The following is a 13745-nucleotide window of genomic DNA, read 5'->3' as shown; positions in this document are numbered from 1 at the left end:
CTTTGAGAGAGCTGTTTATAAATCTTCTTGCTCTTTCTCTGCTTAGCCTGTTAGGTGAACAACTCAGTGAAGGAGTGACCTAGCCATCAGTCATGTAGTCTAAACAAGGTGGAATCCACATGAGAACTGATTTCTGAAGCAAGAGTGAATCGAGATAGCATAGACTAGGGGTTCCCAGCTTTGGTCCACAGTCTCCGTGCTTCATTGATTCATGACATAAAAATGGTTGGAAAACCCTTCCCTAGACCATGACCAATCACTGTGATACCTATAATCATTATAACATTTGAAGCTGTTTACTTTGAAGTTTCTTCATAACAGATTCATTTTTGATGTAATTAATAAAGTTAAAACTTATTTATCGACTTGTCAAAGTAAGTTGATTGAGACTGCAAACAGCGATCTAATTTTGGCATTTGTGTTTTTAATGTAGCAGTAACATTTTCTTTGTTTTATTTTGTTGCATGGCAAACTGTCAGCCCCGAGAAGGTCACATACAGACTATTTGACATATCCCCTAAGCTCAAGTGCAAATACTTCTAGAAAGGGTAAGTAGAAAAAAACCTGCTAAAGGCAAGACCCTTAACAGCACAGAACAGTGGGAACTTAGGGTCTAAGTTTCTAGCTCCCTGGGAGTGGCTACTCAGGTTGATAGGGTGGTTAAGAAGGCTAATGGAATGCTTGTTTTTATTAGTCAAGACATTGAGTTCAAAAACCAGGAAGTTATGTTTCAGCTTTATAAAACTCCAGTTAGGCCACATCTGGAGTATTGTATACGGTTCTGGTCACCCCATTATAGGAAGGATGTTAAGGCTTTAAGACACCATCACCTTAGTAACTCTTACAGGTGACGAAAGATGTTTGGCACATAACATAGTGCTAATAGAGGTCCTTAGGGGATATGGCTTCCTGCTTTTTGTTTCTCCTTTTTCTTCTAACAGATTGCTCTGTACTGTTTTGAGCTGAATTGTTTGTCATGTAGGGAGGAGGCATTTACAATAGACAATAGGTGCAGAAGTAGACCATTCGGCTCTTCGAGCCTGCACCGCCATTTTGAGATCATGGCTGATCAACTACTGTTAATACCCGGTTCCTGCCTTGTCCCCATATCCCTTGACTCCCCTATCCATAAGATACCTATCTAGCTCCTTCTTGAAAGCATCCAGAGAATTGGCCTCCACTACCTTCTGAGGCAGTGCATTCCAGACCCCCACAACTCTCTGGGAGAAGAAGTTTTTCCTTAATTCTGTCCTAAATGACCTACCCCTTATTCTCAAACCATGCCCTCTGGTACTGGACTCTCCCAGCATCTGGAACATATTTCCTGCCTCTATCTTGTCCAATCCCTTAATAATCTTATATGTTTCAATCAGATCCCCTCTCAATCTCCTTAATTCCAGTGTGTACAAGCCCAGTCTCTCTAACCTCTCTGTGTAAGACAGTCCAGACATCCCAGGAATTAACCTCGTAAACCTACGCTGCACTTCCTGTACAGTCAGGATGTCCTTCCTTAACCCTGGAGACCAAAACTGTATACAGTACTCCAGGCGTGGTCTCACCAGGGCTCTGTACAAATGTAAAAGGATTTCCTTGCTCTTGTACTCAATTCCCTTTGTAATAAAGGCCAATATTCCATTAGCCTTCTTCACTGCCTGCTGCACTTGCTCATTCACCTTCAGTGACTGATGAACAAGGACTCATAGATCTCTTTGTATTTCTCCCTTACCTAACTCTACACTGTTCAGATAATAATCTGCCTTCCTGTTCTTACTCCCAATGTGGATAACCTCACACTTATTCACATTAAACGTCATCTGCCAAGTATCTGCCCACTCACCCAGCCTATCCAAGTCACCCTGAATTCTCCTAACACCCTCATCACATGTCACACTGCCACCCAGCTTAGTATCATAAGCAAATTTGCTGATGTTATTTTCAATGCCTTCATCCAAATCGTTGACGTAAATTATAAACAGCTGTGGTCCCAATACCGAGCCCTGTGGCACCCCACTAGTCACCACCTGCCATTCCGAGAAACACCCATTCACCGCTACCCTTTGCTTTCTATCTGCCAACCAGTTTTCTATCCATGTCAATGTCTTCCCCCCGATGCCCTGAGCTTTGATTTTACCCACCAATCTCCTATGTGGGACCTTATCAAATGTGGGACTTAATGGTTAGATTGGGTACCTTCTGTGCTGTTACAATGAATTATTTCCATGAATCTAAACTTGGAGAAATTGGGTTTCCCTTCAAATAATGTACAAGGGATTGTCTTGGCTTGGCTTTTACTGCTTTACTCTGAATAAAGCCATAAAAATCTTGAGAGAATTAAGAGCAGCATTTGTCATTAATTGCTGATTTGTGATTTACGAGGCGCTTAAGAATACTGTAATGGACTTATACTTTGCACAACTTATTTGGTTATAACAGATTCGTCAAATCTCTCACCTTCATCATATGATGATACATGTTCCAGGCCTTTGACCAGATACTCTGGGACTTGGGGTAAGTAGACAAAAAGAGAAAATAACTTCAAAAAAAATTGAAGGCAGATTATAGTGTAGCTTTGGAAATGGATGTTGAAAGAAAAAGATTACCTTTATGCGATACACCTTTCTCCTGTGCTTCACAGTTAATTAAGTACTTGCAACTTAATAGAAAATTTTGATAATACCAATTTGTGCAAACAAGTTGCCACAAAGGATCCTGAGAGATATATCAAAGATAAAGATTAAAGATTAGTTTGAAACATTGAAACATATAGTGAAAGGCATCATTTGCAGCAGCAAACAGCACTGTCCGAATATGTGCTGGGGGCAGCCTGAAAGTGTCACTATGCTTCTGGTGCCAACATAGGATGCACACGACTTTTCTGTATGTGAGAGGAAACCAGAGCACCCAGAGCAAATCCACACAGTCGGGGGAGAATGTACAAACTCCCTGCAGACAGTGACGGAATTGGACACTGATCATTGTTGCACTCATCATTTCACTACTAACAATGAAGTTGTTTTAATGAAGTACCAGAGTGATAAACATAGAACCCGAGGAGAATTCAGCTTCTTTTTCTTAAAATTAGTCAGGGGGTTTTCCAACAGAACAGTATGGTTATTAATTTAAAAGATGAGGCAAGATTTTTTTTGTAGAGACTTTTCTAGCGGAGGTAGAAGCAAATTATTTGGATATAAAATAAGAGACCATAGGTTTAAGATCAATTTCTCCTTCTGATAAACAAAATTTCCCCCTGCCTCTTGTCCCACTCTGACTTTCTACCTCTTCTCACCTTCCCTTTACTTCCCCCTCTCCTCCTTCCCTTTCTCCTGTGGTTTACTCTCCTCTCCTATCAGATTCCTTCTTCTCCAGTCCTTGACCTTTCCCACCCACCTGGCTTCACCTATCGCCTTCCAGTTAGTTTCCTCCCCCTCCCCCACCTTTTTATTCTAGCGTCTTCCCCTTGATGCCGTCTGACCTACTGAGTTCCTCCAGCATTTTGTGTGTGTTGTTTTAGGTAAGGGGTTGGGTGGTTTAGAGGGAATTTGATTGAGAATTTATTCATGCCAAAGATGATATTTGGAATTGGGAATGCACTACTGGAAAGGGACATGGAGTCAGAGAATTACCATAAGACATAGGAGCAAAATGAGGCCATTTGGCCCATCGAGTCTGCTCTGCCATTCAATCATGGCTGATTTTTTTTCCCCTCCTCACCCCACTCCTCAGCCTACCTCCCCCACCCCCCTGTAACCTTTGATGCCATGGACAATCAAGAACCCATCAATCTCCGCCTTAAATACACCCAACAACCTGACCTCCACAGCTGCCTGTGGTAATAAATTCCACAAATTCACCACCCTCTGGCTAAAGAAATTTCTCCACATCTCTGTTTTAAATGGATACCTCTCTATCCTGAGGCTGTGCCCTCTTGTCCTAGACCCTCCCCCCCCCCCCCAAAACCATGCGAAACATCCTTTCCACATCTACTCTGTCTAGGCCTTTCAACATCGAAAGGTTTTAATGAGATCCCTCCTCATCCTTCTAAATTCCAGTGAGTACAGGCCCAGAGCCATCAAATGTTCCTCATATGACAACCTTTTATTCGAAGAATCATCCTTGTGAATCTTCTTTGAACTCTCTCCAATGTCAGCAGATTTTTTTCTTAGATGAGGAGTCCAAATCTGTTCACAATACTCGAGGAGAGGCCTCACTAGTGCCTTAGAAAGCCTTGACATCACATCCCTGCCCTTATATTCTAGACTTCTTGAAATCAATGCTAATATTGCATTTGCCTTCCTCAACACAGATTCAACCAGCAAGTTAACTTTTAGGGTGTTCCGAACATGGACTCCCAAGTGCCTTTGCATCTCAGATTTTTGAATTTTTTCACTATTTAGAAAATAGTCTGCACGTTTATTTTTTGTACCAAAGTACATGACCACACATTTTCCAACATTGCATTTTATTTGCCCCTTTCTTACCCATTCTCCGAATCTGTCAAAGTTCTGCTGCAGCCTTCCTGTTTCCTCAACACTACCTGCCCCTCCACTAACCTAAAACTGAGAAAAGGGAATAGTGTTTTTATATGATAGGGTGGGAAGAGGTATACTCAAGATAACCATGGGGATCAGTAGGTTTTTAAAAGATGTTGGTTGACAGTTTGTCTCCAGAGATGGACAGAGACTTCAAGAAAGGGGAGGGAGTTGTCAGAGATGGACCAAGTGAATCTAAGGGCAGGGTGGAAGTTAGAGGCAAAATTGACAAACTCAGCATGGGTACGTGAAGCAGCGCCAATGCAGTTGTCAATGTAGTGGAGGAAGAGTTGGGGATTATAACCAGGGAAGGCTTCAGACAAATAGGCAAGCACAGCTTGGGTCCATGTGAGTGTCCATGGCTACCCCTCAGGTTTGGAGAAGGTGGGAGGAGCCGAAGGAAAAATTGTTCAGGGTGAGAACCAGTTTTGCCAGATGGAGGAGGGTGGTGGTGGAGGTGGAGTGGTTGGTTCTTTTGTCAAAAAAGAAGTGGACGGGTTTGAGGCATTCTGGGTGGGGGATAGAAGTGTATAGGGACTGAACATCCATGGTGAAGAATAGGTGGTTAGGGCCAGGGAACTGAAAGTTACTGAGAAGATGGAGGGCATGAGAAGTGTCATGAATGTAGGTGGGAAGGGACTGAACCAGGAGGGGTAGAATAGAATCAAGTTAATCCATTAATGAAATATTCAACAAAGTCCATGTTTACACTTATTGATATGTCGAATCTGGATTGAGCATTTGTTTTCTTTTCCGACAGATTTAGCAAACATATCATCTTCAACACCAGCAAATTTCCAGACACCCACTAGGTATTCAGCTCCTTTGCCCAGGAGGATGAAGCCCGTGGCATTGCGTGAGTATGTTCTGATGAAAAGTGTCTCAAGAACAATATTTGGCTTCTATGCAGTAGTGTCTTCAATGTAGATTTTGTTTTGGCAGAACAACATTAAGCAATGTTGATCTGTGTTTCTATGCTAATTTTGTTTAGCAAGAGATTTGGAGACACTATGAGAAGATTGTTGCAGATCCACAAGCTTGTGCTTTGAGAGAGCTGTTTATAAATCTTCTTGCTCTTTCTTTGCTTAGCCTGTTAGGTGAACAACTCAGTGAAGGAGTGACCTAGCCATCAGTCATGTAGTCTAAACAAGGTGGAATCCACATGAGAACTGATTTCTGAAGCAGGAGTGAATCGAGATAGCATAGACTAGGTGTTCCCAGCTTGGGTCCACAGACTCCTTGCTTCATTGATTCATGACATAAAAATGGTTGGAAAACCCTTCCCTAGACCATGACAAATCACTGTGATACCTATAATCATTATAACATTTGAAGCTGTTTACTTTGAAGTTTCTTCATAACAGATTCATTTTTGATGTAATTAATAAAGTTAAAACTTATTTATCGACTTGTCAAAGTAAGTTGATTGATACTGCAAACAGCGATCTAATTTTGGCATTTGTGTTTTTAATGTAGCGGTAACATTTTCTTTGTTTTATTTTGTTGCATGGCAAACTGTCAGCTCCGAGAAGGTCACATACAGACTATTTGACATATCCCCTAAGCTCAAGTGCAAATACTTCTAGAAAGGGTAAGTAGAAAAAAACCTGCTAAAGGCAAGACCCTTAACAGCACTTAACAGTGGGAACTTAGGGTCTAAGTTTCTAGCTCCCTGGGAGTGGCTACTCAGGTTGATAGGGTGGTTAAGGGCATATGTGATACTTGCTTTTATTAGTCAAGACATTGAGTTCAAAAACCAGGAAGTTATGTTTCAGCTTTATAAAACTCCAGTTAGGCCACATCTGGAGTATTGTATACGGTTCTGGTCACCCCATTATAGGAAGGATGTTAAGGCTTTTGAGAGAGAGCAGAAGAGGTTTACCAGGATGCTGCCTGGATTAGAAGGCATGTGCTATATCAAGAGGTTGGACAACTTTGGAATGTTTTTTCTGGCGCAGCGTAGGCTGGGGGGAGATCTGATAGAGATTTATAAGATTATAAGAAGCATAGATAGAGTAGACAGACACTATCTTTTTCGAAGGATTGAAGTGTTTACTACCAGAGGGTGGGCATTTAAGATGAGAGGAGATAAATTAAAAGGAGATGTGAAAGGCAAGATTTTTTTACACAGAGAGTGGTGGATGTCTGCAATGTGCTGCCAGGGTTGGTGGTAGAGGCAGATACATTAGGGATTTTTAAGAGGTTTAGATAAAAACACGAATATGAGGGAATTGCAAAGATATGAACGTTGTGCAGGCAAAATAGATTTACATAGTTGACCATTTGATGACTAATTTACTTGATTCTGCACAATGTTCTGGACTGAAGAGCCTGTTCCTTTACTGCACTGTTCTATGTTTTCAAATTGAAGTATTTTCTGAAGTTGGCTGTTTTGCCTTTAACTGTGGTGTGACAGAAAGGAAGCACTTGCTTTATATGGTGTGTCAGGAAATGCCAAAGTGCTTTATGTTTTGGAGGTTTTTGTCATTGTTACTACATAATGTGGGAAATACAGTAGGTGAGCCATTTTACACAGAAAGGTCCTATAAATATATATATATATATACTTTTATATGTATATATACATATATAAGAAACAACAATGGTGTTTGAGGACTGAAGACCAGTAAGTCTAACACAAACACAAGATTCTTCAGATGCTGGAAATCCAGAGCACAAAGTGCTGGAGGAACTCTGTAGGTCAGGCAGCATCTATGGAAATGAATAAACAGTTGAAGTTTTGGATTGAGACCCATCAATGGGGACTGGAAAGAAAGGGGGGAAATGCCAGAATAAGAGGGTGGGGAGGTGGAAGGGGGTAGGTGAAGCCAGGTGGGAGGAGGAGGGGGGATTGAGATAAGATGCTGGGTGGTGATAGGTGGAAAAAGTAAAGGGCTGAAGAAGAAGAAAGCTAATGGGAGAGGAGCGTGGGCCATGGAAGAAAGGGAAGGAGATAGGCAGGTGAGGAGAAAAGGTAAGAGGCTAGAGTGAGGAACTGAAAAAAGGGAAGGGACAGGGGAAAAGAAAACCAGAAAAAATAGCAGAAGGAGAAATTGATGTTCGTGCCATCAGGTTGGAGGCTCCTAGATGGAACATGAGGTGTTGCTCCCCCACACTGAGGGTGGCCTCATTGTGGCAGAAAAGGAGGCCACAGACTGACATGGGGTTAGGAATGAAAATGCTTGGCCACCAGGAATTATACTTTTTGCAGATGGAGCAAAGGTGCTGGACAAAGGATCCCCCAGTCAGATCTCACCAGATGGTGTTGCTGAGATGATAAGAGGCATAGATTGAGTGGACAGACAGAGAATTTTTCCAAGGATGGTAATGGCTAACACAGGGAGACATAATTTTAAGGTGATTGGAGTGGGGGTATCAGAGGTAGGTTTTATACACAGAGAGTGGTAACTGCATGAAATGTGCTGCTGGGATTGGTGATAGAGGTAGATACATTAGGGAAATTTAACAGATTCTCAGATGGGCACATAGATGAAAGAAAAATGGAGGGCTATGTGGGTGGGGATGGTTTGTTACATCATAGGTTAGCACAACATTGTGGGCTGAAGGGTCTGTACTGTGCTGTAGTGTTATATGTTCACTGAAAACCAATGTATGTATCAAAAAAATCCCTTTCCTCCCCTTTTCTTCTAATCCCCCCTCTGGCCTCTTACATCTATCGCCTTCCCCTGGTGCCCCTCCTCCTTCCCTCTCTCTCATGGCCCATCTCTCCTGTCAGAGCCCTTTCCCTCCAGCCCTTTACCTTTCCCACCTGCTTGGTTTTGCTAATAACCTCCTAGCTAGTCCTCCTTTCCCTCCCATCACTTTTTTTATTCTGGCGTCTTCCCCCTTTCTTTCCAGTCTCCTTGAAGGGTCTCGGCGCAAACCGTTTACTGTTCGTTTATTTCCATAGATGCTGCCTGACTCGCTGAGTTCCTGCAGAATTTTGTGTGTGTGTGTGTGTGTGTGTGTGTGTGTGTGTGTGTGTGTGTGTGTGTGTGTGTGTGTGTGTGTGTGTGTGTGTGTGTGTGTGTGTGTGTGTGTGTGTGTGTGTGTGTGTGTTGCAATGTATGCATGATATAATAATCTAAACCCCCAAGGTAGGATCAGGAAACTAAATGAGACAGAGGAGGACCTTGTGCCCATTGTGCTCCTCAGTGGGATCATGGCCACATTTCCATTTCTCCTTATTGAAGGTCTGAGATTTCTGTCCACAAGATGAAATACGTTTGCTATTGGCAATTTAACTGTGTTACCAGTAACTAAATTCAATTGTGACCTCTTCTTTCTTGACAGACTTCGATTTGTCTTCCAGTTCAAACACGTGCAGTAAGTACAGTTTTGAGAAACATTAACTGAAAGGCATTTAAGTTACGGGAGAACTAGTGGAAGAAGTCCGAGTCTTACTGAAACAACTCTGTGAAACTGAACAGCATGGTTCTGAATTTTGCTTCAAGTTCAGCAAAGAATATTTCACAACCAGGTCAACCTTTCAAGATGAGTAGATGCCAGGCTACTGCTTGGTAATGGTAACTGCAGAAACCTTGCAATCAGAGTTGACAAGACAAGGTTAACACTGTCAGATGATCTGTGACTTGGAGACATGCTGAAGGAACAAGAGTCTAAAAAATCTTCAATCTAAGACCTTAAGACATAGGAGCAGAATTAGGCCATTCAGCCCATTGAGTCTGCTCTGCCATTCAGTGATGGGAGGTTTATTAACTCTTTCAACCCCATTCTCCTGCCTTCTCCCTATAACATTTGATGCCTTGACTAATCAACATCCTATCAACCTCCACTTTATATATACCCAATGATTTGTCTTCCACGACCGTATGTGGCAATGAATTCCACAGATTCACCACCCTTTGGCTAAAGAAATTCTTCCTCATTTTTGTTCTTAAGGGACATCCTTCTGTTCTGGTCCTAGATTCCCTCACTATAGGAAACATCCTCTCCATGTCCATTCTATCTATGCCTTTCAGCATTTGCTAGGTTTCAGTATTATCAACCCCTCATTCTTCTAAACAACAGCAAGTACAGGCCCAGAGCTGTCAAATGTGTCTCATAGGTTAACCCTTCCATTCCTGGGATAATTCTTTTGAACCTCCTCTGGAACCCCTACAATGCCAGCAAATTATATCTTAGATATGAGGCCCAAAATTGCACACAATACTCCAATGTGTTGAGATACACCAAAGGAGCAGTCTCGTATCATGTCAATTACTGTTCTGGGTTTGAGCTTACCATAGCAAAATTCAACAAAACTGGAAGGCGTAGTTGTCAATTGTTGCATAAGGGCCCTCTTTTGTTTCTGCTGTGCCATTGTGGAATGAGCAAAGGTAAATGATGGGTAGCTCTGGGATCAGTCTGGACCCAGGAGACTAAGTGAGTCTGTCAACTATCAGAGCTGGGGCTGAGGTCTTGAGTACCAATCAGGAATTCAGTGTTTCCAGGATTGATCAGAGAGTTTGGTGGGATTTGAGGGCATCAACGACATTGAGGCAGAGGTAGGAAAGGAAACGTTTATGTATGGATTCCTGACCCTTGCCTGAGACCTCTCATAGAGAGCTGCTTTAATTCAGATTTTGAAATTTAGATTTCAGATTCAAGTTTATTTATCACGTGTACATTGAAACATACTTTGAAATATGTCGCCTGCGTTAACAACCAGCACATCCTAATGATGTACTGCCCACAAGTGTTATCACACATTACGAAGCCAACATAGCATACCCACAATGCTCAGCATTTTGTTGTCCATAGCAAGTAAAAAAACAACAACAAAACAAGCCCCTTTCCTCCCTCCTACCCACCCACAGAGACAATCTTCCAACACTAGGACAGGCCTCCAGACCTCCAGCAGACTTGAGCTGGCTGGAGACTTCCCTGGTGGACTTCAGACTCAGAGACCCAGAGCTTCAGCCATCAGGCTTTAAATTTCAGTCTTCTAATCGACCTCAGGTTTCAAGCTTCATTGTCAACCTCAAGCCAAATGTGCCAATGTGTCATCTCCCTTGCAGTTCTTCAAAATAGAGTGAGTCGGGAAAGACCTGGAATTGTCTCCATAACAATTCTAAAACAATGAATTAATTTATGAGGAAGAGACAGAATGCTGCTTTCCAATTGTTATTGAAAAATGTTTTAACTTAATTGAAAGATGCTCTCCGGCTCTTGGGGCCATGCTCTCGATCAAGCAGAGTGCCTGAGGAAAGCATTGTGGATGCATCTAAGAGAAAGAGGATAAGTTAAGAAAGGAATGCAAGTATATCCAGATAAATAGAGCCACAGAACAGATGCAGACTTAATCTTGAGTGTTTAATTTCCATTCTGTTTTTTTGTGATATTCTGTGAGATTTTTTTCCAAGAGTTATGATAAATTCCTTTATGTAACTGCATCCATAAATTTGATAGTATAGTTTAGTTGAAGTGGCAAATATGAAAGTACTTCATATAGTATTTCTTCTCAATACTAGATTTGCCAAATTTAAACTCCACTCTGATTGAAGCTACTGCAGACCGAACTGGCCACCTGCAGCAAGGTAATTTGACCTTAATGAGACCATCTTAATAATGTGAATAAATTAATAAATTATTAACAAATTAATATGCTAAGGAGAAATTATTTTCACTAAATAGGGCTGTTAAGTAATGGACACAGAGACACTGATTGCTAAAATACCGTAGTTATTGCCTGGACTGCACTGTCAAACAAAAATTTACAAATGGGATAGGTTTATAACTCAAAGGAAAAAAATGCTTTGGGGAAAGAATTTGAAACGATTGAATTGTCCAAGTTTTTCTCATTTAATCCCTCAAAGTTGCCATGCAAGTTGATAGGGTTGTTAAGAAAGCCCATGGTTTGTTGGCCTTCACAGTTGGGGATTAGAGTATTGTGATCAGTTCTACTTGACTTATTATAGGAAGAATGGGGAAGCTTTAGGGAAGGTGTAGAAGATTTACCAAGATGCTGACTGGAGTAGAGAGCAGGTTGAGAGAGCCAGGGTTTTCCTCTTTGGAGTGAAGGAGGATGAGAGGTGACTTGATAGAGATGTACAAGATGCATAGATCTACCAGAGTGGTAATAGCTAATACCATGGGGCATGATTTTAAGGTGATTGGAAGTATGTATATACAGTAGGTAATGTCAGAGGTAGGTTTTGTTTATGTAGAGAGTGGTGGGTGCGTGGACCATTCTGCCAAGAGTAATGGTAGAGGCAGATATATTTGGGACATTTAAGAAACTCTTAGGCACACGGATGATAGAAAAATGGAAACTTATGTAGGATGGAAGGGTTGGATTAATCTTAAGAGTTGGTTAAAATGTTGATACAACATCATGAGCTGAAATGGCTATAATCTGCAGTAATGTTTCTGATGATACATTTGACTGATCTCAAATGGCAACCTTCTCTCTGTCCACTGATATCACATGACACTTTTCCACCGTCTTTTGCAGTATTTTGGATTTCCAGTATACCTGATACTGTATTTTAAATATACAACGGGGAAGCAACACTTTTACATCCTTCAAGAATCTTCAAGATGGCAGCGTGACGCAGTTTGCAGTGGCCTCTCTGGAGTTGATACCTATTATTTGTCAAACGGGGTGCTGTGCACAATCCTAATCTGATGAAAAATGGACGTGGGAGCACGGAGGAACATCTGGAAATCTCCAGAAGGCCTTCTTCATTGCTGCTGCTGTTATGAGGTCCGGGTCTCTGCTGGGAAGAACAGGCCCCCAGTCCTCGGGGTCGCATTGCCGGTGGCGGGGGCGTCGTAGTGCGCTCGGCAGAGGATGGTTCTCGGAGAGGCTGTGCCAGAGGTGATGGTTGGAGGCTCGGAGGTTCGACAGACTCGGAGTCCGCTGCGATCGGGGCGCTTTCACTGTGTGCTGTGTCTGTGAGGCTGGGTCCGGCAGCGCCATGGAAATCCATAGCGGGGGTATTCCCTTCTGCTGTCTGCATGGGATGATGAGTCTATTGGGACCCTGAGGACTTGTGGAAATTGTGTGGTGGTTTCTTTCGAACTTGTAGTCTTTAAACATCTTTGGACTATTTTTATTGTGCCCATGGTCTTTTTTTTTTATCAATTATGGTATTGTTTGCACTGTTGTAACTATATGTTAACTATAACTATGTGGTTTTGTGTAGGTCTTGTAGCTTCAGTTTTTGGTTTGTTGGGTGGTAGAGTTGGTCTTCTGACTTGGTGTGTCTGGGTAGTCTTGTTTTGTCTGGTGGATTTGGAGCTCCTTTCCGGGGAACGCGCTAAGATGGTAGCGCAATATTAATGCGCAGCAGCCTCTCCGGAATCTGGATTTGGGGATTGCCAAACGTTATGTGGATTTTCTGGTGTAGTCTGTTTTGTCATGTGTTTTTGTAATATCATTCTAGAGGAACATTGTTTCATTTTTTAACTGCATTGCAGTTGTGGTTTCTAAATGACAATAAACTGAAATTCAATTCAATTCAATTCAATTGAAGAATCCCAATTCACTGAGATGCTTCAAACCAAACTGTCTTTGTCCATAAGTAGTGAAAAGTATGAATTTGCTTCATGTTGTGAAATTCACATATTGTTATTGTTTTAAAGAAGTCATGTCATTTACTAATTACTTTTTCCATTTCTGATTATTAGACTTTGGCGAGCTCTCTTCCATATTCAGTGCAGATTCACTAGATGACATTCACCTCAGTGAAGGTAATTATACCTTGATACTGAACTTATGAATTAGAGGCAGCAGCAAGCCTTGCAATATTAAAGCATGCTCGTTCATTATGTGCCATGTCGAATGACATGGGCGATCATGGTTTTGACCCTTGTTCTTGGCAAATTTTCTTACAGAAGTGGTTTCCCATTACGTTCTTCTGAGCAGTATCTTTACAAGATGGTGACCTTAAACCATTATCAGTACTCTTCAGAGACTGCCTGGTGTCAGTGGTCACATAACCAGGACTTGTGAAATGCACCAGCTGCTCATACGACCATCCACCACCTGCTCCCATGACTCATGTGACCCTGATTAGGGGCTAAGCAAGTGCTACACCTTGTTCAAAGGTAACCTGCAAACTAGTGGAGGGAAGGAGCACCCCACATCTTCTTTGGTAGAGATGTATCTGCACCCTGCCACCCATTAAAGCATGCACCACTACTTAATAAGATCATGGTTAATCTTATTGTAACCTCATCTCTGCATTCATAGTTACATTTAGTAGCTTT

General features: G+C 41.9%; 1 protein-coding gene across 1 annotated transcript in view; it reads left to right on the top strand.

Moving 5' to 3' along the window:
* The window catches only part of LOC140731489 (uncharacterized), a 137357-nt gene that overhangs the window by 78932 nt on the left and 44680 nt on the right, over positions 1–13745 (top strand). The window contains exons 21-27 of the mRNA XM_073052964.1: positions 480–548; positions 2434–2508; positions 5290–5385; positions 6052–6120; positions 8823–8855; positions 11003–11068; positions 13164–13226. Coding sequence (XP_072909065.1) covers positions 480–548; positions 2434–2508; positions 5290–5385; positions 6052–6120; positions 8823–8855; positions 11003–11068; positions 13164–13226 — 471 coding nt within the window. The remainder of the gene's footprint in view (positions 1–479; positions 549–2433; positions 2509–5289; positions 5386–6051; positions 6121–8822; positions 8856–11002; positions 11069–13163; positions 13227–13745) is intronic.

This window comes from Hemitrygon akajei, chromosome 8, assembly GCF_048418815.1.
Source record: "Hemitrygon akajei chromosome 8, sHemAka1.3, whole genome shotgun sequence".
Lineage (NCBI taxonomy): Eukaryota > Metazoa > Chordata > Chondrichthyes > Myliobatiformes > Dasyatidae > Hemitrygon > Hemitrygon akajei.
Note: the sequence above shows the minus strand (reverse complement) of the source record. Positions and strands in the feature narration are given on the sequence as shown.